At 38.2% G+C, this 24,582-nt stretch overlaps 1 protein-coding gene across 1 annotated transcript in view; it reads left to right on the top strand.

The window, feature by feature from the left end:
• HDX (highly divergent homeobox) overlaps positions 1–24,582 on the top strand; it is a 231,231-nt gene that overhangs the window by 49,689 nt on the left and 156,960 nt on the right. The window contains exon 3 of the mRNA XM_055337277.1: positions 3,360–4,472. Coding sequence (XP_055193252.1) covers positions 3,360–4,472 — 1,113 coding nt within the window. The remainder of the gene's footprint in view (positions 1–3,359; positions 4,473–24,582) is intronic.

The raw sequence follows: 24,582 nt of genomic DNA, 5'->3' as shown, positions 1-24,582 counted from the left end.
TCATTATTAAATGAATTACTGTACTATGCTATAAAATAATAATGCTCATAACATGGTTAGCTATATGGATTTATTTTCTCCTTCACTAAAGAACAACAAACTAATTATTTCTCACATTAATTCTCTTATGTTTTTCCTTACTTCTCCTTTTTTTTTACTTCCCCTTTTTAATGAGCAAAATATCATGGACATTCCATTTCGGTGCTATCAAGTTGTCTCCAATTGCAATCTCTATCACCAATGCTCTACTTATTTTGTTATTTCTAATTTGTTATAGATTAGAATACCAGATTTGGTGAAATAATGTATAAAATAAGAGGAAGTGTGTTTTAAGGTGGAGGATTGTGCTTTAGTAAAGTACATGTATCGTGTGATATCTATATTGTCTGTTCTGGACAAATGAAATTGTTAGATAGCTGAGCTTCATATGCATGTGATATGCTACTGCATTTTACTTTTTGATGAGTATGTAATATAAATATCTAAAAATGGGTAGGAAATATCAGAAAGGGAGACAGAACATAAAGACTCCTAACTCTGGAAAACGAACTAGGGGTGGTGGAAGGGGAGGAGGGCGGGGAATGGGGGAGAATGGGTGATGGACACTGAGGGGGGCACTTGATGGGATGAGCACTGGGTGTTATTCTGTATGTTGGCAAATTGAACACCAATAAAAAATAAATTTATTATTAAAAAAATAAAAATAAAAACTACATAAATTACTATATTTAGAAATATACATATATATAGAAATATACACATTGTATATACTGTATATTTCTATATATATGTATATATGTATATATATTATGCATATCATATACTATATATACTAAGCATTTCTATATATGTATATTTCTATATTTAGATTGCAGATTTATGGCTTATTTAATATTTTATGTAAAACTATTCACTAAGATCACTCAAACTCCCTGCATTAAGGTAGTTATAGTAGAGGACGTTTATTTGTTTTCTTAGAAATATTGCCCAGAGCTACCCTCCAGATTTAGTAGTCCTTGAGTTAAAATTTTACAAATTCACTATGCCATCCCACTAAAAGTTTTTGAGTGTAATGATTGTACATTTTAAAAAATTATGAACAAACACATTATACTTCCTATGCATGTTTTTCATACTTGAAAAACCATGAGAGTAACTTATTTTGATTATTTGTAAAATTCACCTTTTTGAACCATACCTTGAAATTATATTTATCCAAAAATATTTCGAGTATATACTTTAAAACCTTTCACTTTTTCTACTCTGCCTCATTCTCCTTTGACATTTTATTTCTTTGTTCCTCTGCTTGTAATTCTCACCTCTGCTGTTTAATAAAACTAAATTAGAATGAGTTTAAAATTCCCACAGCCTCATGTGAAGCAAAATAGAGCATCTACATCTCTAGAATATTTTCCTTGTTAGAGAAATACTAATTATAAAAGTAAAATGGCCAATAAAGATGACCATTTCAGGAGTTTCTTGTCATAGTGGAAGGAGATTTTGATTTGAGGTCAAGTAAAATTGATTTTGAATCCTTGCTCCAACACTTGCTGACACGTTATCCTTCTATATGCTACTTAATACTTCTGAACCCCAGTTTTTTTCATTTATACAATTAGAAAGAATAATCAAATAAGCTAATATATATAAACACATAATGGAGATTCAATATATGTTAGCTTTTATTTGTAGAATTACAGCAACATTAATGGTGTAAGCATCAAAAACTGAGTAATTTTTGTGGTCTTCAAAAACACATCACATAAAAGTTAACAAATACACCCTGCACCATGTTTGTGGTAGTTTAGTTCATTTAATATTTTCACTTATTTTATTTTTTTAAAAAAATATAATAGATTAATGTGTTTTGGTAGTTTATAAATATGGTATGCATTTTGAAATAGTTACAAAGTTTACTGATCACATTATGGAATGTAGTATTTCTTAGAGCATATTTCTTTTTTTTTAAGATTTTATTTATTTATTCATGATAGTCACACAGAGAGAGACAGAGAGGCAGAGTCACAGGCAGAGGGAGAAGCAGGCTCCATGCACCGGGAGCCCGACGTGGGATTCGATCCTGGGTCTCCAGGATCGCGCCCTGGGCCAAAGGCAGGCGCCAAACCGCTGCGCCACCCAGGGATCCCTTAGAGCATATTTCTTATTGCATAATTATGATTCAGTGTAATATCACTGTGATTGTTAAAACAAATTACTTATATAAAAGTACATATTTTTAAATTAAACCTAAATGCCAACTTATTGTATTATTTTATTAATAATGATTTTTCTGTTTATAAAAGTAATACACATTTACTATATAAAATTTGGTAGGTAGAGAGAACTATAAAGAAGGAAATAACTACCATAAATTAATGACAAACTGGGAGAAGTATTTGTAACTTGTGATGAAGTGTTGCTATCTCTAGTAAAAAATTGTTTTAAATATCAATTTAAAAAGATAAATACTCCAATGTAAAAATGAGTAAAGTTAATGGATAGGCAGTTTATTAAAGTAATATAGTAACCATAGAAATTCCAATGAAAACAGTGATTATATACCTTATATTTACTCCTAGGCTACTAAAGACTACAAAAAGATAATGCAAAATGTTGTTGAGGGTGTAGGGAAACCAGAACTCATACATCGGAGGGTACTTTGAAAGTATCAAAATGCCCTTTCCCTTCTAGGATAGCATTCTAATGGACCAGTAGCACAAAGATGCACATACAGTGACATGTATTTCGGTATCATTTATAATAGTGAATACTTCTAAAATAACCCTTTAGTATCTAGTGATAAATAAATTAACCAAGTTATGATATATTTGTAGAACAGAAGTTGTCAAACCTGAAGATTACAAGTATTTAGTTATTTAATAATACTCTGAGCATTTTCCAAAGTTGTTAAGCATCCTACTTTCAGTATGCTTCCAATTTTTCACTATTATAAATAAATATATGACGAACTTAATTGCATATAAACTTTGTATATATCTATGATTATTTTTAGGATAAATTCCTAGAAAAGGATTTACTAGGTAAGGGATATAAACAGTTTTAGGATTCTTGCTACAGATTAATTGAATGGATTTTGAAGAAAGAAGCAATAATACAATTCTGTTATCAAAGTTCCTAGATATTTGTTAAGAGTAAGCTCTTGTCTGACCTTATACTTTATTTATTTTTATTTTTTAATCTACTTTAGTTACTTTTTCTTTTATTGTATCTTTTTTGTTTTAAATTTGTATAGGACTTACTCCTATGACAAATGAGAGTACAGTTTATCACACTGAAAGTGTTTTTTCTTATTGTTTTTGTTAAGAACATTTTTATATTGTCATTTTTTATCCTTACAGACGTGGGTTGGCAATAAGAGAAGAAAAATGAGTGGTAAGAATTCTGAATCAGGAGCAACAACAGGAACACTTGCTGGTACCTCTTTGACAGCTCCAGACATTACAGTCAGAAATGTAGTTAACATCACTAGACCCTCAAGCCAACAGTCTTCTTGGACATCTGCCAATAATGATGTCATTGTAACTGGTACATACAGTCCAGCAAGTTCATCAAGTAGGCAAGTGACAACCAAACTTTCAGATACACAACTTACAGAAGCACATAAAATTCCTGTTCAGAAAACAGCCAGTAAAAATGATACTGAGTTTCAGTTGCACATTCCTGTTCAAAGACAAGTAGCACACTGTAAAAATGCCTCTCTGCTCTTAGGTGAAAAAACAATTATCTTATCAAGACAGACAAGTGTGCTAAATGCTGGAAACTCAGTATACAGCCACACCAAGAAAAACTATGGAAGCTCTTCAATGCAAGCCTCTGAGATAATGGTACCTCAAAAGCCATCTGAATGCCACCGACCTTGCAAAATTGAACCAGTTGGAATTCAAAGGTCATATAAGCCTGAACACACAGGTCTAGCCTCACATAACTTATGTGGACAAAAGCCACGTATTAGAGACCCTTACTGTAGAACACAAAACTTGGAAATCCGCGAAGTGTTTTCATTGGCTGTTAGTGACTACCCCCAGAGAATTCTAGGAGGAAATGCCCCACAGAAGCATAGTTCAGCAGAAGGAACTTGTTTGTCCATTGCAATGGAGACTGGAGATGCTGATGATGAATATGCCAAAGAGGAAGAGTTGGCATTGATGGGAGCACAGATACCAAGCTACTCAAGATTTTATGAAAGTGGTAGATCCCATGGAGCAGAGAACCAAAGTACAGCATTGCCTGGACCAGGAAGAAATATGCCAAATTCCCAAATGGTAAATATTAGAGATTTTTCAGACAATGTACTGTATCAAAACAGAGACTACCATTTGACACCACGGACCTCATTACATACAGTAGCTACTACAATGTACAGTAATACAAATCCATCACGGAGTAATTTTTCATCGCATTTTGCTTCATCAAACCAGCTGAGGTTATCACAAAACCAAAATAATTACCAGGTAATGTATACATTTATTCTATAAGTTTTTAAAAAGTTTTCTTTGGAATAAAAAGCTGCACTTGATATCCAGTTAAACATGAGACTTGGCTCACTTAACTCATATTTTGAAGTAATTTGAGATTTTTTTTTTTGCTTCAAAGTGGTAGTTTGGCAAGGCAAGTCAGTCATTTCCCCAAGAGATAATGGTTAAGAAGTCAGAGAATACAATAGCTCAGCCAATTGCTTTTTCTAAAAGTAAATGCCCTGTTAAAACATCAAATGGAAGATTGATTAAGTTTTAAAAATATTTATAGGAAGAGTTGTTCAGAGTAAAATTTAAAGTAACTTTAAACCTGTGCAAAAAATAGGTATTATTTCTTCACTATTTTACATATTCAATTGTTTATATATGCTTCAGATAATCTCAACAGTGAGGTGCAAGCCCACCTCAGAACATCTAAGACCATAGTTTTCTCTGAAAAATATGTTTCTGAGAATTTGAATAGCAGGATATGGGTGTTTGCTATTTTTCTTTGCTACTGGCTAGACCCTTTGAATTTTTCAGCCACAGTATTTAAGTTTAATCTGGACTTAATTTAAGATCCTTCGACTATTTTCAACCAATGTAAGGAACCAATTTCTCTTAACTCCGGTTTATAGCTCCATGTTTCAATATGAGAAGCAGTAACAGGGTATCATCATTAATATTCATTTATTACTGAGAATCTACTCATTTTCCTGTGTTTGTTCTTTCCTAAAGCATGCTTAAAGCAACATTGAATCATACCATTAAGGTTCTCCACCAAACCAGCTTTAATTTACCTTCTCTTTTGTATTTTTTTAACCCCTTTAGTGTTGTTCTTAATAATTGTAATGACAATAACAATTACCATCTGTTGAGGGACTTTCACATACTAGGCATCATCAGTCACTTTATATACCTGATCTCATATAATCTTCTGGACATATAGATATTTTATATATATTTCAATAACTTGTCCAGGGTCACATAGCCAGTAAGAACATGAAAGAACCAGTATTCCAACTAAGAAATATATCATGTGTATTTTTTCTGCTTTGTCATACAGCCTAATGATTTCAACTGTGTTAGAATTATCTGGAAGTCTGGATGTACAGTTTAATTTTTATTTTTTTCATAAACCAACCACTCCCTTAAAAATAATTTAACCTATGCTTTTTTATAGTCTCTATTTTTTTCCTGACAAAACTTTTAAAGGGATTAAATTTGTTTTATTTAAAAGAACCCCTTAAAAGAAATACAACTTAGCAAATTTTCTGAATAGTAATCTCTTTATGGGATGCCTGGGTGGCTCAGTGGTTGAGTGTCTGCCTTTGGCTCAGGGCGTGATCCCAGAGTCCTGGGATGGAGCCCCACATCAGGCTTCCTGCATGGAGCCTGCTTCTCCCTCTGCCTATGTCTCTGCCTTTCTTTCCAATCTCTCTCTCTGTCTTTCATGAATAAATAAATAAAATCTTTAAAAAATAGTAATCTCTTTAAAGAAAGGCAGTCTGACATAACAATGAAGGGCATTGACCTAGAGCCCAGTAGACTTGGATTCAAATCTAGATTCTGCCACTTTCTACTTGTGAGACCTCAGGCAAGTGCGACAAATTCTTTGTGTAACAGTTTCTTTATTAGTATAATGTGGTTAATAATATCTATTTCCCAGGAAAGCTATGCCATGATTACATCACAATCAGTGTAAGGCTACTTGTGCATTACTTGGAACATAAACTTTCTTACACTTTTTATGTTGTTGTTGGAAAGTTAATGAAGCTCTGCTAGTCCAGGTCTCCTTTACATTGAATTTCAAGTAAAATATCATATTGCAGAGTCCACAATTATCACAGGGAGTTGAAGAAGAAATAGCCGTAGTGCTGGCTGGAGATTAGCCATCAACTTTACCATAAGCTGTGTACTTATTTATATTATACTGGATGTTCTCTAACTTGACCTTAGTATGGCAAAAGGTGTTTGCAGAGAATCCTTGGGGCATCACTTTGCCCCACCTTTCTTTTAATTATTTGAGATTTGAGGGAAATCAAAGCAGCCTGAGGAAGTGTAGTCCATAAAAATGTCTTAGTTCATTTGGGCTGCTAAAACATACTATAGACTGGGTGAATTAAACAACAAATGTTTAAATATCACAGTTCTGGAAGCCAGGAAGCCCAAGATCAAGGTACTGACAGATTTGGTATCTGATAAAGGGATTCTTCTTTTATGCTTACCTAATTGTGGTATCTGGTAAAGGGATGCTTCCTTTATGCTTACCTAATTCATAAACGATTGGCCTCTTACTATGTCCTCATATGGCATAAGGGGCAAGGGAATTCTCTGGGTTCATTATTATAAGGGAAATAATCCCATTCATGAGAGCTCCATTTTCATGACCTAATCACCTCTCAAAAGCCCAGCCTCAAAACATCATCACACTGAGGATTAGGCTTCAACATATGAATTCCACTGGGATATAAACATTCAATCCATGGTAGTTATTCTATAAGATTTTTTATAATAAATTTATTCTTTATTGGTGTTCGATTTACCAACATACAGAATAACACCCAGTGCTCATCCCGTCAAGAGCCCCCCACAGTGCCCATCACACATTCACCCCCACCACCTGCCCTCCTCCCCTTACACCACCCCTAGTTCGTTTCCCAGAGTTAGGAGTCTTTATATTCTGTCTCCCTTTCTGATATTTCCCACACCTTTCTTCTCCCTTCCCTTATATTCCCTTTCACTATTATTTATATTCCCCCAAAAAATGAGAACACACAATGTTTGTCCTTCTCCGATTGACTTACTTCACTCAGCATAATACCTTCCAGTTCCATCCACGTTGAAGCAAATGGTGGGTATTTGTCGTTTCTAATGGCTGAGTAATATTCCATTGTATACATAAACCACATCTTCTTTATCCATTCATCTTTTGATGGACACTGAGGCTCCTTCCACAGTTTGGCTATTGTGGACATTGCTGCTAGAAACATCGGGATGAAGGTGTCCCGGCGTTTCATTGCATCTGAATCTTTGGGGCAAATCGCTAACAGTGCAATTGCTGGGTGGTAGGGCAGGTCTATTTTTTACTCTTTGAGGAACCTCCACACACTTTTTCAGAGTGGCTGCACCAGTTCACATTCCCACCAACAGTGTAAGAGAGTTCCCTTTTCTCCGCATCCTCTCCAACATTTGTGGTTTCCTGCCCTATTAAATTTCCCCATTCTCACTGGTGTGAGGTGGTATCTCATTGTGGTTTTGGTTTGTATTTCCCTGATGGCAAGTGATGCGGAGCATTTTCTCATGTGCGTGTTGGTCATGTGATGTCTTCCTCTGTGAGATTTCTGTTCAAGTCTTGCCCATTTCATGATTGGATTGTTTGTTTCTTTGGTGTTGAGTTTAATAAGTTCTTTACAGATCTTGTAAACTAGCCCTTTACCTGATATGTCATTTGCAAATATCTTCTCCCATTCTGTAGGTTGTCTTTGAGTTTTGTTGACTGTATCCTTTGCTGTGCAAAAGCTTCTTATCTTGATGAAGTCCCAATAGTTCATTTTTGCTTTTGAATTTTTTTTTAATTTTTATTTATCTATGATAGTCACACACACAGAGAGAGGCAGAGACACAGGCAGAGAGAGAAGCAGGCTCCATGCACCGGGAGCCCGACGTGGGATTCAATCCCGGGTCTCCAGGATCGCGCCCCGGGCCAAAGGCAGGCACCAAACCACTGTGCCACCCAGGGATCCCTCATTTTTGCATTTGTTTCTTTTGCCTTCGTGGATGAATCTTGCAAGAAGTTACTGTGGCTGAGTTCAAAAAGGGTTTTGCCTGTGTTCTCCTCTAGGATTTTGACGGAATCTTGTCTCCAATTTAGATCTTTCATCCATTTTGAGTTCATCTTTGTGTATGGTACAAGAGAGTGGTCTAGTTTCATTCTTCTGCATGTGGATGTCCAATTTTCCCAGCACCATTTATTGAAGAGACTGTCTTTCTTCCAGTGGATAGTCTTTCCTCCTTTATCGAATATTAGTTGACCATAAAGTTCAGGGTCCACTTCTAGGTTCTCTGTTCTGTTCCATTGATCTATGTGTCTGTTTTTGTGCCAGGACCACACTGTCTTGATGACCACAGCTTTGTCGTACAACCTGAAATCTGGCATTGTGATGCCCCCAGGTATGGTTTTCTTTTTTAAAATTCCCCTGACTATTCGGGGTCTTTTCTGATTCTACACAAATCTTAAAATACTTTGTTCCAATCTCTGAAAAAGTCCATGGTATTTTGATAGGGATTGCATTAAACGTGTAAATTGCCCTGGGTAACATTGACAGTTTCACAATATTAATTCTGCCAGTCCATGAGCATGGAATATTTTTACACCTCTTTGTGTCTTCCTCAATTTTTTTCAGAAGTGTTCTATAGTTTTTAGGGTATAGATCCTTTACTTTGGTTAGTTTTATTCCTAGGTATCTTATGCTTTTGCGTGCAATTTTAAATGGGATTGACTCCTTAATTTCTCTTTTTTCAGTCTCATTGTTAATGTATAGAAATGCCATTGATTTCTGGGCATTGATTTTGTATCCTGCCACGCTACCAAATTGCTGTATGAGTTCTAGCAATCTTGGGGTGGAGGCTTTTGGGTTTTCTATGTAGAGTATCATGTCATTGGTGAAGAGGGAGAGTTTGACTTCTTCTTTGCCATTTTGAATGCCTTTAATGTCTTTTTGTTGTCTGATTGCTGAGGCTAGGACTTCCAATACTATGTTGAATAGCAGTGGTGAGAGTGGACATCCCTGTCTTATTCCTGATCTTAGGGGAAAGGCTCCCAGTGCTTCGCCATTGAGAATGATATTGCTGTGGGCTTTTCGTAGATGGCTTTTAAGATGTTGAGGAATGTTCACTCTATCCCTACCCTCTGAAGAGTTTTGATCAGGAATGGATGCTGTATTTTGTCAAATGCTTTCTCTGCATCTAATGAGAGGATCATATGGTTCTTGGTTTTTCTCTTGCTGATATGATAAATCACATTGATTGTTTTACGAGTGTTGAACCAGCCTTGTGTCCCGGGGACAAATCCTACTTGGTCATGGTGAATAATTTTCTTAATGTGTTGTTGGATCCTATTGGCTAGTATCTTGTTGAGAATTTTTGCATCCATGTTCATCAGGGATATTGGTCTGTAATTCTCCTTTTTGGTGGGGTCTTTGTCTGGTTTTGGAAATAAGGTGATGCTGGCCTCATAGAACGAATTTGGAAGTACTCCATCTCTTTCTATCTTTCCAAACAGCTTTAGTAGAATTGGTATGGTTTCTTCTTTAAATGTTTGATAGAATTCCCCTGGGAAGCCATCTGGCCCTGTACTTTTGTGTATTGGGAGGTTTTTGATGACTGCATCAATTTCCTCCCTGGTTATTGGCCTGTTCAGGTTTTCTATTTCTTCCTGTTCCAGGTTTGGTAGTTTGTGGCTTTCCAGGAATGCGTCCATTTCTTCTAGATTCCCTAATTTATTCACTTATAGCTGTTCATAATGTTTTTAAAATCGTTTGTATTTCCTTGGTGTTGGTAGTGATCTCTCCTTTCTCATTCATGATTTTATTAATTTGAGTCTTCTCTCTCTTCTTTTTAATAAGGCTGGCTAATGGTTTATCTATCTTATTAATTCTTTCAAAGAACCAACTCCTGGTTCTGTTGATCTGTTCCAAAGTTCTTCTGGTCTCAATTTCGTTGAGTTCTGCTTGAATCTTAATTAACTTTCTTCTTTTGCTGGGTGTAGGATCTATTTGCTGCTTTTTCTCTAGCTCCTTTATGTGTAAGGTTAGCTTTTGTATTTGAGTTCTTTCCAGTTTTTGAATGGATGCTTGTATTGCGATGTATTCCTCCCTTAGGACTGCTTTTGCTGCATCCCAAAGATTTTGAACGGTTTTATCTTCATTCTCATTAGTTTCAATGAATCTTTTTAATTCTTCCTTAATTTCCTGGTTGACCCTTTTATCTTTCAGCGGGATGGTCCTTAATCTCCACATATTTGAGGTCCTTCCAAACTTCTTCTTGTGATTTAATTCTAATTTCAAGGCATTATGGTCTGAGAATATGCAGGGGTCGCTCCCAATCTTTTGGTATTGGTTCAGACCCGATTTGTGACCCAGTATGTGGTCTGTTGTGGAGAAAGTTCCATGTGCACTTGAGAAGAATGTGTATTCAGTGGAGTTTGGATGTAAAGTTCTGTAGATATCTGTGAAATCCATCTCGTCCAGTGTATCATTTAAAGCTCTCATTTTTTTTTTTGGAGATGTTGTGCTTAGAAGACCGATGGAGTATAGAACGAACTAGATTGAAGTCACCAAGTATAAGTGTATTATTATCTAAGTATGTCTTAACCTTGGTTATTAATTGGTTTAAGTATTTGGCAGCTCCCACATTCGGGGCATATATATTGAGGATTGTTAAGTCCTCTTTTTGGATAGATCCTTGAAGTATGATCTAGTGTCCCTCTTCATCTCTCACTACCATCTTCGGGGTAAATTTCAGTTTATCTGATATAAGGATGGCTACCCCTGCTTTCTTTTGAGGACCATTTGAATGGTAAATGGTTCTCCAACCTTTTATTTTCAGGTTGTAGGTGTCCTTCTGTCTAAAATGAGTCTCTTGTAGACAGCAAATTGCTTTTTAATCCAGTCTGAAACCCTGGCCTTTTGATGGGGTCATTAAGCCCGTTCACGTTCAGAGTTACTATTGAAAGATATGAGTTTAGTGTCATCATGATATCTATTGAGTCCTTGTTTTTGAGGATTGTTCCACTGAACTTCTTCTTAAACTGGAATTTAAGAGTCCCCCTTAAAATTTCTTGCAAAGCTGGTTTGGAGGTCACATATTTTTTCAGTTCTTGCCTGTCTTGGAAGCTCTTTATCTCTCCTTCCATTTTGAATGAGAGCCTTGCTGGATAAAGTATTCTTGGTTGTATGTTCTTCTCATTTAGGATCCTGAATATATCCTGCCAGCCCTTTCTGGCCTGCCAGGTCTCTGTGGAGAGGTTTGCTCTTACCCTAATACTCCTCCCCATAAAAATCAGGGATTTCTTGTCTCTTGCTGCTTTAAGGATCTTCTCTTTATCTTTGGAATTTGCAGGCTTAACTCTTAAATGTCGAGGTGTTAAACGGTTTTTATTGCTTTTAGAGGGGATCTCTCTATTTCCTGGATCTGAATGCCTGTTTCCCTTCCCAGATTAGGAAAGTTTTCAGCTAGGATTTGTTCAAATATATATTCTGGCCCTCTGTCCCTTTCGGTGCCCTCGGGAACCCCAATTAAACATAGGTTTTTCTTCCTCAGGCTGTCGTTTATTTCCCTTAATCTATGTTCATGGTCTTTTGTTTGTGTCTTTTTTCCTCAGTTTCCCTCTTTGCCATCAACTTGTCTTCTATGTCACTCACTCGTTCTTCCACCTCGTTAACCCTCATCGTTAGGACTTCCAGTTTGGATTGCATCTCATTCAATTGATTTTTAATTTCTGCCTGATTAGATCTAAATTCTGTAGTCATGAAGTCTCGTGAGTCCTTTATGCTTTTTTCGAGCGCCACCAGTAGCTGTATAATAGTGCTTCTGAATTGGCTTTCTGACATTGAATTGTAATCCAGATTTTGTAACTCTGTGGGAGAGAGGATTGTTTCTGATTCTTTCTTTTGAGGTTTTCCTTGTAGTCATTTTGCTCAGTGCAGAGTGGCCAAAAACAAATTGTATTGGGAAAAGGAGAGAAAGAGAGGAGAGAAAGACGGAAAGAAAAGAGAAAAAGAAAAAAGGTAGAAAAAAAGAAAAAAAGAGAGAAGAAAAAGAGAAAGAAAGGGAAAAAAAAGGTGGGCGAAGCAAACAGAAATCAAAAAGCAAACAAACAAACAAAAACAAAAAAAAATAACAAAACCACGGGGGAGTATCTTCTGATTCTGTATATTTTAAGTCCCTTGACTTCCCCTGGAACTTGTCTGTCTAGCTGTCTGTCTTCCTGTCGTGCTGATTTTCAGGTGTTAGCACTTGGGGGAGCTGCTCTGCCCCCTCCCTGGTGCAGGGCTCAATGGGGGTTGTTTACCCCCTGAGGCCCCAGGAGGAACAACCGCAGTGGCAGCGGCCAGCTTTGGAGCCCTGGATTCAGATCCCGAAGTAACTACAGAGCTCTTGGTCTGCAGGGGCCTGCATGCTCCGGGGCGGGGCCGCTGATCTGCTCAGCTCGGGGCAGGAGCGTTCTTGCTGTCCTGGGCCCTCCCGGCCTCTGCCTGTCCCGGGGGAGGTCGGATCCTGGGCTGTGTCCCGGGCGCCCTGTTCTCCGGACCTGCGCTGTTGCATTCACGCTTGGTCCGCGCAACCACCTCTCCGCGCAGCCGCCACCCGAGCCCCTCTGAGCTGCTCCCGGGACCACTCAGCCCCCTCCGCAGGGAGCCTCTTCCTCTGCTGGAGCTGCCTCTGAGCTGCTCCTGGTCGTGTAGCCCCCCTCTGCGCAGAGCCGCCGCCCGAGCCCCTCCGAGGTGCTCCCGGGTCCAGCCGAGCGTGCGCTGCAGCCCTTTAGGGAGCTCGGCGCACTCTCTCCGGGGCGCAGGTGTCTGTTAGTGTCCCAGGGAGCCTGAGGGCATCCCTGCCCTCCTGGAGTCCTGCTCTAACTCCCTGGGGGCGCCTTGCCGCCCCGGAAGATTGGTGAAGCTCCTGCTTCTCCGGATGGAGCTTTCTTGTCCTGGGGGCACTCGCCCCGGCCTTAACCGGCTCCTCGCGGGGCCCCTCCCCCTTGGATGCCTTTTGTTTCTTTATTTCTTTTTTCCCAGTCTTCTTACTTTGATAGAAGCGTGAACTCCTCTCACTGTAGCATTCCAGCTGTTCTCTCTTTAAATCTCAGGCCGAATTGGTAGATTTTCAGGATGATTAGAAGGTTATCTAGGTAATTTTTTGGGGACAGGTGATTTGGGGACCCTACTCTTCTGCCATCTTGCCCCCTCCTCTATTCTATAAGATTTTGATGAAGTTTTATTACCAAGCTATATTACTGTTAGGTGATACTTAGAAAAATAGAACCTGCAGACATATTGGCAACTTTGTATCTAAGAAACTACAAGCAATTCTCAATAGTTTCTCACTGTAGGACTATATAGCAGAGATATCTGCCTCTTCTTCCTGTTAAACCAGGGATCTTCAACTTGATGTTCCATTCCTGGAAGAAAATCTAAATCCAAGCAATCTAGGTGAGTGACTACAAATTGAAGGAGTCCTAAAAGATGCTGGAAAGTTGAAATCAGCTCTGTTTTGGAATGTCTTGGGAATACCATATTAAGGTTTGAATTTATAGTAAGGAAACTGTCAGAGGGTGGCTATATCAGGATACTATAATTCAGTTCTAGTTTTTTTTTCTTTATAGGCCAATTTATTTCATTTTGCATACATGTGTTTTTCTTGTACTTTCAAGTTTCTATTTAAATTCCCGTTAGTTAATATACACTATAATAATGGTTTCAAGTTTAGAATTTAGTGATTTATCATTTACATACAACACTCAGTGCTCATCACAAGTGTCCTCCTTAATACCCATTGCCCTTTTAACCCACCTCCCCACCAACCTGTCATTCAGCAACCCTCAGTTTGTTCTCTATAGTTAAGAGTCTGTTTTATGGTTTGCCTCTCTCTTAGCCCCCATTATCATTTCCTTTGTTTCTTAAATTCCACATATGAATGAAATAATATAGTATTTCTCCTTTTATCCCTTTCTTTCCCTTATCATGATATTCTCTACTAACCCTTTATCAGATATATCATTTGCAAATATCTTCTCCCATTCCATAGGATGCCTTTTAGTTTTGTTGATTGTTTCCTTTGCTGTGCAGAAGTATGTTATCTTGGGGCACCCAGGAAGCTCAGTCAGGTAAGCATCCGCCTTCAACTCAGGTCATGATCCCAAGGTCCTGGGATTAAGCCCTGCACTGGGCTCTTTGCACAGTAGGGAGCCTGCTTTTCCCTCTCCCTCTGCCTGCTGCTCCACCTGCTTCTGTTTTCTCTTTTGTCAAATAAACAAATAAAATAGTTTTTTAAGAGAGTATGCTTTATCTTGATGAAGTCCCAATAATTCATTTTTGCTTGTTTCCCTTGCATCCAGAGACCTTTCCAGTAAGAAGCTGCTATGGCCAACGTCAAAGATGTTATGGTCTGCATTTTCCTACAGGATTTTGATGGGTTCCTCTTTCAAATTTAGGTCTTTCATCTATTTTTGATGTATTTTTGTGTATCATGTAAGAAAGAGGTCCAGTTTTCTCAACACCATTTGTTGAAGAGATTTTTTTTCCATTGGATATTTTTTCCTGCTTTGTTTAAGATTAGTTGACCATATAGTTGTGGGCTCATTTATGTGTTTTCTTTTCTGTTCAATTAATCTATGTGTCTGTTTCTGTGGCAGCACCATACTGTCTTCATTACTAGAACTTTGTAATATAACCTGAAGTCTAGAATTGTGATGCTTCCACCTTTCTTATTCTTTTTCAAAATTGCTTTGGCTAGTCATGATCTTTTGTAGTTCCATATAAATTGTAGGATTGTTAGCTCCAGGTCTGTGAAAAATGCTGGTGGCATTTGATAGGGATTGCATAAAATATATAGATTATGATAGGTAGTATCCACATTTGTAATAATTGTTTTTCCAATTCATGAGCATGGAATGTTTTTCCATTTCTTTGTGTCCTCCTCAGTTTCTTTCATAAGTGTTTTATCCTTTTCAGAGTACAGATCTTTAACTGTTCAGTTAGGTTTAATATTAAGTACCTTATAGTTTTCGGTGCAATTGTAAATGGGATCAATTTCTTGATTTCTCTTTTTCCTACTTCATTATTGGTGTATAGGATTGAAACAGGTATCTGTATATTGATTTTGTATCCTGTGACTTCAGTGAATTTATGTATCAGTTCTAGCAATTATTTTGGTGAAGTCTTTTTGTTTTTCTACATAGAACATTACGTTGTCTGCAAATAGTGAAAGTTTCACTTCTTCCTTGCCAATTTGATTCCTTTTATTTCTTTTTGTTATCTAATTACTGAGACTAGGAATTCCAGTACTATGTTAAATCACAGTGGTGAGAGTGGACAATACTTGTCTTGTTCTTGACCAGAGAGAAAAGCTCTCAATTTTTCCCCATTGAGGATGATATTTATAATGTGGCCTTTATGATGTTGAGGTATGTTCCCCTCTATCCCTAGTTTGTTGAGGATTTTTAACAGGAATGGGTGCTGTACATTGTCAACTGCTTTTTTTTGCATCAATTGAGAGGATCATATGGTTCTTTTCCTTTCTTTTATTAGTGTGATATATTACATTGACTGATGTGTGAATATTGAATCACTCTTGCACACCAGGATATACCCCACATGAACATATTTTAATGTATTGTTGAATTCATTTTCCTAGTATTTTTTTGAGAATTTTTGCGTCCAATATTAATCAGTGATATTGGTCTATAGTTCTCTTTTTTTAATGAATCCTATGTCTGATTTTGGAATCAAGGCAATGGTGACCTTGTAAAATGAGTTGGGAAGTTTTCCTTCCATTTCTACCTTCTGAGTAGCTTGAGAAAATAGGTTTTAACTCTTCTTTAAATGTTTGGTAGATTTCACATTTGGAGCCACCTGGCTCTGGACTTTTGTTCCGGGGAGATTTTTTTTTATTATTATTTGTGTTCAATTTGCCAACATATAGAATAACACCCAGTGCTCATCCCATCAAGTGCCCCCCCAGTGCCTGTCACCCAGTCACCCCAACCTCCCACCCACCTCCCTTTCTACCACCCCTTGTTCATTTCCCAGAGTTAGGTATCTCTCATGTTCTGTCTCCCTCACTGATGTTCTTTTAGAGTTTCTTCCACATTTCTTCTTGTGATTGAGTTATAGTTCCAAAGCATTATGTTCTGAAAACATGCTGGGGACAATCCCAATCTTTTGGTATTGGTTGAGACCTGATTTGTGACCCAGTATGTGGTGTGTTCTGAAGAAAGTTCCATGTGGATTTGAGAGGAATGTGTATTCAGTTGACTTTAAATGCAAAGTTCTGTAAATATCTGTGAAATCCATCTGGTCCAGTGTATCATTTAAAGCTCTTTTTTCTTTGGTAATGTTGTTTTTAGAATATCAGTCATTTGCAGAAAGTGCTGTGTTGAAGTCTACCAGTATTAGCGTATTATTATCTAAGTATGTCTTTACTTTGGTTATTAATTGATATACTTGGCTTCTCCCACATTAGGGGCATAAATATTCATGTTTGTTAGGCCTTCTTGTTGTATAGACCCTTTAAGTATGATATAGTGTCCCTCTTCTTCTCTTACTACAGTCTTTGGGATAAACTTTAATTTATCTGATATGAGGATTGCTACCCCTGCTTTCTTTTCAGGACTGTTTGAATGGTAAATGGTTCTCCAGCCTTTCATTTTCAGGCTGGAGGTGTCCTTAGGTCTAAAATGAGTCTCTTGTAGACAGCAAATAGATGGGTTTTGCTTTTTTATCCCGTCTGAACCCCTGTGTCTTTTGATGGGATCATTTAGCCCATTCACATTTAGAGTAACTATTGAATGATACCTATTCAGTCTCTGTTTTTGTGGCTTACTTCTTTGGGCTTCCTCTTTGTTTTACAGGGTCCCCCTTAATATTTCTTGCAGAGCTGGTTTGGTGGTCACATATTCTTTTTTTTTTTTAATCTTTTTTTTTAATTTTTTTTTTATTTATTTATGATAGTCACAGAGAGAGAGAGAGAGAGGCAGAGACACAGGCAGAGGGAGAAGCAGGCTCCATGCACCGGGAGCCCGACGTGGGATTCGATCCCGGGTCTCCAGGATCGCGCCCTGGGCCAAAGGCAGGCGCCAAACCGCTGCGCCACCCAGGGATCCCCGGTGGTCACATATTCTTTCAGTTTCTGCCTATCTTGGAAGCTCTTTATCTCTCCTTCTATTCTGAATGAGAGCCTTGCTGGATAGAGGGCTCTTGGCTGCATGCTCTTCTCATATAGGACCCTGAATATATCCTGCCAGCCCTTTCTGGCCTGCCAGGTCTCTGTGGAGAGGTCTGCTGTTACCCTAATACTCCTCCCCATAAAAATCAGGGATTTCTTGTCTCTTGCTGCTTTAAGGATCTTCTCTTTATCTTTGGAATTTGCAAGTTTCACTATTAAATGTCGAGGTGTTGAGCGGTTTTTATTAATTTTGGGGGGACCTCTCCATCTCCTGGTTCTGAATGCCTTTTCCCTCCCCAAATTAGGGAAGTTCTCAGCTATGATTTGTTCAAATACACTTTCTGGTCCTCTGTCCCTTTCGGTGCCTCTGGAACCCCAATTAAATGTAATTTTTCCTTCTGAGGCTAGCATTTATTTCCCTTAACCTTTCTTCATGGTCTTTTAATTGTTTTGCTCTTTATGCCTCACCTTCCTTCCTTGCCATCAACTTGTCTTCTATGTCACTCAGTCTTTCTTCTACCTCATTATCCCTCGTCGTTAGGACCTCCAGTTTGTATTGCATCTCATTTAATTGATTTTTAATTTTGGCCTGATTAGATCTAAATCCTGCAATCATGAAGTCTCTTGAATCCTTTATGCTTTTTCCAGAGCCACCAGTATCTTTATAATTGTGTTTCTGAATTGGCTTTCTGACATCGAATTGTAATCCAAATTCTGTAACTTTGTGACAGATGGTACTGTTTCTGACTATTTCTTTTGTGGTAAGTTCTTCCTTCTATTCATTTTGCTCAGTGCAGCTTGGCTGTATGAGTAGGCTGAGTCAGGAATATCAACCTCGACCTAAGTGAATTTCAACTTTGATGATTCTGACAAAGTCAGAGACCAGAAATTGAAAACAAAGATTAGAGCAAAATAAAAAAAACGACCACTAAAGTGAAAAACAAATTTTACAAGGTAGTAAAAAAGTTCAAAAATACCAAATAATTAAAAAACAAAGGAAAAGAAAAAAGAGAATAGAAACAAAAGTGGGAAAAAAAGAAAGAAAAGGAGAAAAAAATGGGTGGACTGGGAGATGGTGGTGGTGATGATGTTGTTTTGGGGGGAGAATATAGTCTACCTGGGGTCCTAGAGGCTGATCCTTTTGGTTCTGAGTATATTAAGTTCTGTATGTTAGAAGATGCTCAGTTTATATAAATCAGAAATACTTGTAGAAAGCCTCAACACTGACCTCCAAAACATGAATGAGATAAAACGGGGAGGCAGAATGGGAATCAGGAATCTCACAGAATGAACCTGCACGGTATAACACTTGGTTCTGGGTGCATTCTGGTCATGTTTTAGAAGTTATTAACTTCTGCCATTGTAGAACAAAATGAGGCAGAGAAAACAAAAAAAAAAAACACAAAACAAACAAAAACATATCTTGTATATCTCCCAAAATTATGTTGAGTATATTGAAGGGAATCTAGAAGTGGAAAATATATCTAAGAACTTTAATGTGGAAATATGAAAGTCCAAAAGGAAGAAACTTAAAAATGAAGACGTGGTAAAATATTGTAGTTAAGGTAGGAAAAGAAAAAAATTGGAAATTTACAGTCTGATATAAAAACGAGTTGTATTGGAAAAAGGAAGAAAAAAATTGGAAGGGTATCCTCTAGTTCTATATAGTATAAAGCCCTCTGACTTCCCTTGGAGCATTCCAGCACTGCTTGGTCAAGAACTTGCTCTTCCCCTGTCGTTCCAGCCAGTCTTCTGGGGTAGGGCCTGCTATGCTGATTCTCAGGTGTGTGTGCCTGGCAGAGCTGCCCTTCCCCCTGCCCTGTGCGGGGCTCAGTGGGAGCTGTTTACCCCGTGAGGCCTTTGTTCCCTGGAGGCTCTACCTCTTCCAGGCACAAAGTGCAACAAGGAGGAACAACAACAATGGCAGGGGCCAGATTTCCAGCCCTGGAGTCAGCTCCCTGCTAGTAACTAATACAGTCTTCCAGTCCACACTGGCCTAGAAGCTCCCGGTGTGGCGCCGGGTGCACTGATCTGCTACCTTGCAGGGCGCCCGGTAGCAGGAGAGTCCTTGCTGTCCTGTGTCCTCCCCGTTTCCACCTGTCCTGGTGGAACAAAGGATCATGGGCTGTGTCTGCTTGGCGCCCTGGGATCTGGTGCCCTATGCTGCTGGAATTGCGCTGAAGGGGGGGGAGGGGAGGGGGAAGGGGTTCGTGGCTCCAGCAGGGAATGGGGCGCAGACCTCTCAGTCCAGAGCCCCCCGACTGACGACCGGCTTCTCCAGGATACCCCCTGCCCTCCAGCCCTTTGAGATTGGCCCACAGTTTGTGGCTTGCATTCCCCCTGGGCGCACTTCCTGTATTAGTGACTCTGGGAGATTGGATGCTTTATTGCCCCTCCTGCGATTCTGCCCGATTTCCCTGGTACGTGCCTTTCCATCCGGGAAGAATCCGGGGTGGATTTTTTAAAGTTTCTGCTACTCGGGCAGCCCGGGTGGTTCAGCAGTTTAGCGCCGCCTTCAGCCCCGGGCGTGATCCTGGACCCCCGGGATCGAGTCCCATATCGGGCTCACAGCATGGAGCCTGCTTCTCCCTCTGCTTGTGTCTCTGCCTCTCTCTCTCTCTGTGTGTCTCTGTAAATAAATAAATAAATAAATAAATAAATAAATAAATAAATAAATAAATACATAAATAAATCTTAAAAAAAATAAATTCTAAAGTTCCTGCTTCTCGAGGACAGGTCTTTCCTATTGAGGAGGCTTACACTCTGCCCACCTTAGCCTGGCTCCTCGCGGTGCCCCTTTCCAATTTCATTCTTTTTTATTATTTTCCGCCTTCCTACCTTTTTAGAAGTGAAAACCTTTTTCTCTGTAGCATTCTGGCTGCTCTCTTTAAATCTCAGGACGAATTTGTAGGTGTTCAGGATGTTTTGAAAGGTGTCTAGGTAAGTTGGTGGGGCCAGGTGAGTTGACGACCCCTATTCCTCTGGCTTCTTGCCCCTCCTGTTTCAGTTTTGATAGTTTTTATGTTTCTAAGAATTTATCCATTTCTTCTGTATTGCCCAGTTTGTTGGCATATAATTTTCATAACATTCTTTGATAATTGTATTTCTGTGGTATTGGTTTTGATTTTTCTTCTCTCTTTGGATTTTATTTATTTGCATTTTTCTCTGTTCTTTTTGATAAGTCTGGTTGGAGTTTCAGTTTTATTAAGGTTTTCAAAGAACCAGCTCCTGGTTTCATTGATCTGTTCTACTGTTTTGTTGTTGTCGTGTCTATATCATTTACTTCTACTCTAATATTTATTATTTCCCTTACTATACTGGCTTTAGGCTTCATTTGTTGTTCTATTTCTGTTTTATGTTTATTTGAAAATATTCTTGCTTCTTGAGGTAAGTATGTATTGCTATACACTTACCTCTTATGTCTGCTTTTGCTGCATCCCAAAAGTTTTGAACTTTCTTGCACAGTGCAGGAAACTTATGTAGGTTTGACCCAGAAGGACCTTTGCACTAAAGTGCAGGAGCATGGGGTTTGGAGTAAAGCACAGTAGAGTCAGTGTCCGTGTTAGTTGCCATCAGCAGGTCTCTCTGGGCCTATGCTGCGGGCTAGGGAAGGAATATGGCATCTGCAGCTCCTTGTCTCAGTGTGTCCCATGGGATTCTCACATTGCTCCTTCTGCCCCCAGACTTTCTGCCTTCTGTGCAGGAGCATCACAGTGTCCTCAGGGCTGTATACTAGCCACACCAAGGACCTCTAAATCTCAACTTTGAGCCCCACTGATTGCAAAAACTCAGGAAAACCACCCCCTCTTTTTTCCCCGGTCAATGGCTTTGGTGAAGTGTTTTCCTTGCATGATCCTCTGTGTGCTGCCCTCCTCTCCTCTGTCTGTGACCAGGGCTCCTCCTCTCTGCAGCACCTGAAATCTCTTTCTCCCCTAAACCATGTCTCCACATCTCCTACTTTCCATGATGTTGCCTCTTCTTTCCCTCTAGTTGTGCAGTTTATGTCAGTCCTCAGATATCTTGGGTATTCAGAATGATTTGATATTTATCTAGCTGTATTCAAAGGATGAGTCAAGCCTACCGTCCTCCTACTACTCTACCACCTTAGCTCTTCCTCTTTCCAGTTCTATCTTAAAAAGAAAAAAAAAAAAACCTTCCAGACTAACTTCACTCCTTTGGGGCCACACTGTTACCATATTGGTCTCCAAAGTGCCATTCATGTTTTATAATATCTCTATGTTAGTTCACCTTCTTGTTGTAAGAGTACTGTGATGATTGGAGATTAATATTTGATCATTTATTTGAAGATACTGGAGCATTTTGGGAGACAGGTGCTATAAGTATAGGATATGTTTGTTGCAATTATTATTATGGCTTATCAATTAACTGCATTCCCATCTCTCATGGACTTCATAAGGGCTTAGGAGTTAGTAGCTGAGTACTTTGAATTTCCTTTATTACTTTTTTGTCTTTGTTTCTAGGAATCTTTAATGACATTTTAAAAGGTACTTAATAAAAGAATGCATCTCCATCTGTGAAAGTGCTTTGGTAGTGCACTCCAACTTTATTCAAGTATTTGTGAACGTTAGCGTATTATGAAATTTTAATAGTTGTAGAAACTTTAAAATCATTCAATTCTCAGCCAATATGGGGGATCCCTGGGTGGCTCAGTGGTTTAGTGCCTGCCTTTGGCCCAGGGCACGATCTTGGGTCCCGGGATCGAGTCCCACATGGGGCTCCCGGCATGGAGTCTGCTTCTCCCTCCTCCTGTGTCTCTGCCTCTCTCTCTATGTCTATCATGAATAAATAAATAAATAAAAATCTTAGAAAAAATTCTCAGCCAATACAAATGGCATTGTGATCTGAGAAAAATGGAAATCATTAGTTAATGACTTTGCTAAAATAACTCTCAGGCAAATATTCGACTTAAAAAATAATAGTAATATGTGTTGAATGGGTATAGTTAGCAGGGATCATTTTTGAACAACTTCATTGAGACAAAATTTTCATACTGTAGAATTCACAAATTAAAATCATACAGTTGAGTCATTTTTTCACAGAGTTATTCAAATGCCACTATAACCAAATTTTATAATATTTTAAATTTCAAAAATGAATGACCTACCCATTAGCATGACAAATATCCCATCCCAGCACTACACAATCACTAATCTTTTTTCTGTCTTATGAATTTGCCTATTCTGGATATTACTTTTCATCTTTTTAAAAAGATTTTTAAAATTCATTCATTTGAGAGAAAAAGGGAGAGAGAGCAAGAGCATGAGCAGGTGGGAGGGTTAGAGGGAGAGAGAGAAGCAGATTCCCTGCTGAGCATGGAGCTCATGTAAGGCTTGATCCCAGGACACCAGGATCATGACCTGAGACAAAGGCAGATGCTTAACTGCCTGAGCCACCCAGGTGCTCTCTTCTGGATATTATTTTAAATGAAATCATACAATATATGGCCTTTTGTGACTGGTTTCTTTCAGTTAGCATGTTTTCAAGGTTTGTCCATGTTGTAATATGTATCAGTACTACATTATTTTTTATTTCTCTATGATACTCACCTGTGTGTATATAGCATGTATGGCTTATCTATTCATTAGTTAATGGATATTTGATTTGTTTCCACATTTGTTTTTCATGAATAATGCTGCTGGAAGCATTCATATACAAATTTTTATGTGGACATCTATTCAAATATCTTGAGTCTATATCTGGAAGTAAATTTCTAATATTATAACTGCGCTTAAAATTCTGAGGAACTGTAAATTTTTTTCAAACTCCCACCATCATTGTATAAGGTGTCCAATTTCTCCACATCTTGATCAACAATTGTTATGTAGATCATTTTGATTATAGCCACTATCATTGGTGTAAAATATCTGATATAATTTTTTTTATTCGTGAGAGACACACGGAGATAGAGGCAGAAACACAGGCAGAGGGAGAAGCAGGCTCCATGCAGGGAGTCCGATGTGGGACTCGATTCCAGCACTCTGGAATCATGCCCTGAGCCGAAGGCAGACACTCAACCCTGAGTCCCCCAGGCGCCCCTCTGATGGAATTTTTATCTGCATTGCTCTAATAGTTAATGATGTACCTTATTTTCATGTACATATTGGCCATTTGAACATCTTATTTGAAGAAATGTCTGGAAATAATTTGTCCTTTTTTCCCCAATTGTTTATTTTTTTTTTCTGAGTTGTAAGCGTATTTACATATTTTATACCCCAGTCCTTATCAGAGTTAGGACTTGCAGATATTTTCTCCCACTTCATATTTTTCCTTTCTCAAGGGTATTTTTTATAGACAAACATTTTTAATCTTGATGAAGTTCAATTTATCTGTTGTTTCTATTGTTAATTGTGCTTTGGTGTTCTATCTAAAAAACTATTACCTAAGCCAAAATAACAAAGACTGGATCCTGCCTTTTTTCCTAAGGATTTTATATTTGTGTCTTTTACATGTAGTATTTTCATCTGTTTTGAGATAGTTCTTGTGTATGGTGTGAGGCAGGAGTTTATCTGGATTCTTTTGCATATGGATATCCAGCTGTCCCATCCCCACTTATTGAAAAGATGATACATTCCCCATTAAATGTCTTTTCAACCTTCTCAAAATCAGTGATCATATGTAAGATTTATTTCAGGATCTCAATTCTACTTGATTGACATATATGCTAATATTACACTATTTGCTAGTACCATGCTATTTTTGTTGCTGTAGCTTTGTGGTTAGTTTTGAAATTGGGAAATGTGAGTCTTCCAACTGTGTTCTACTTTTTCTAAATTATGTTGGCTATTCTGGATCCTTCAGATTTGCATATGAGTTTTAGTATCAGCTTATCAATTTCTGCAAAAAGCCAGCTAGAATTTTAATAGAGATCACGTTCAGTTTGTGGATCAATTTGAGTAGTTTTGCCATATATTCTGCTTTCTGATTCATGAACATGGTAGCCTTTCCACTTATTAGAGTTAAAAAAATTTTAACAATGTGTTCTGCTTTCAGTAGATAAGGCTTGCACTTATTTTGTTAAATTTATTCTTAAGTATATAACTTTTTGGATGCTATTTTAAATGAAATTTCTTAGTTAATTGTTGGATTTTTAATTGATTTTTGTATATTGAACTTAAATCCTGAATAGGTGCTGAATTGAAGT

Source organism: Nyctereutes procyonoides, unplaced genomic scaffold, assembly GCF_905146905.1.
Source record: "Nyctereutes procyonoides isolate TBG_1078 unplaced genomic scaffold, NYPRO_anot_genome, whole genome shotgun sequence".
Lineage (NCBI taxonomy): Eukaryota > Metazoa > Chordata > Mammalia > Carnivora > Canidae > Nyctereutes > Nyctereutes procyonoides.
The sequence above is the reverse complement of the archived record's forward strand: the minus strand, read 5'-3'. Positions and strand labels throughout refer to the sequence as shown.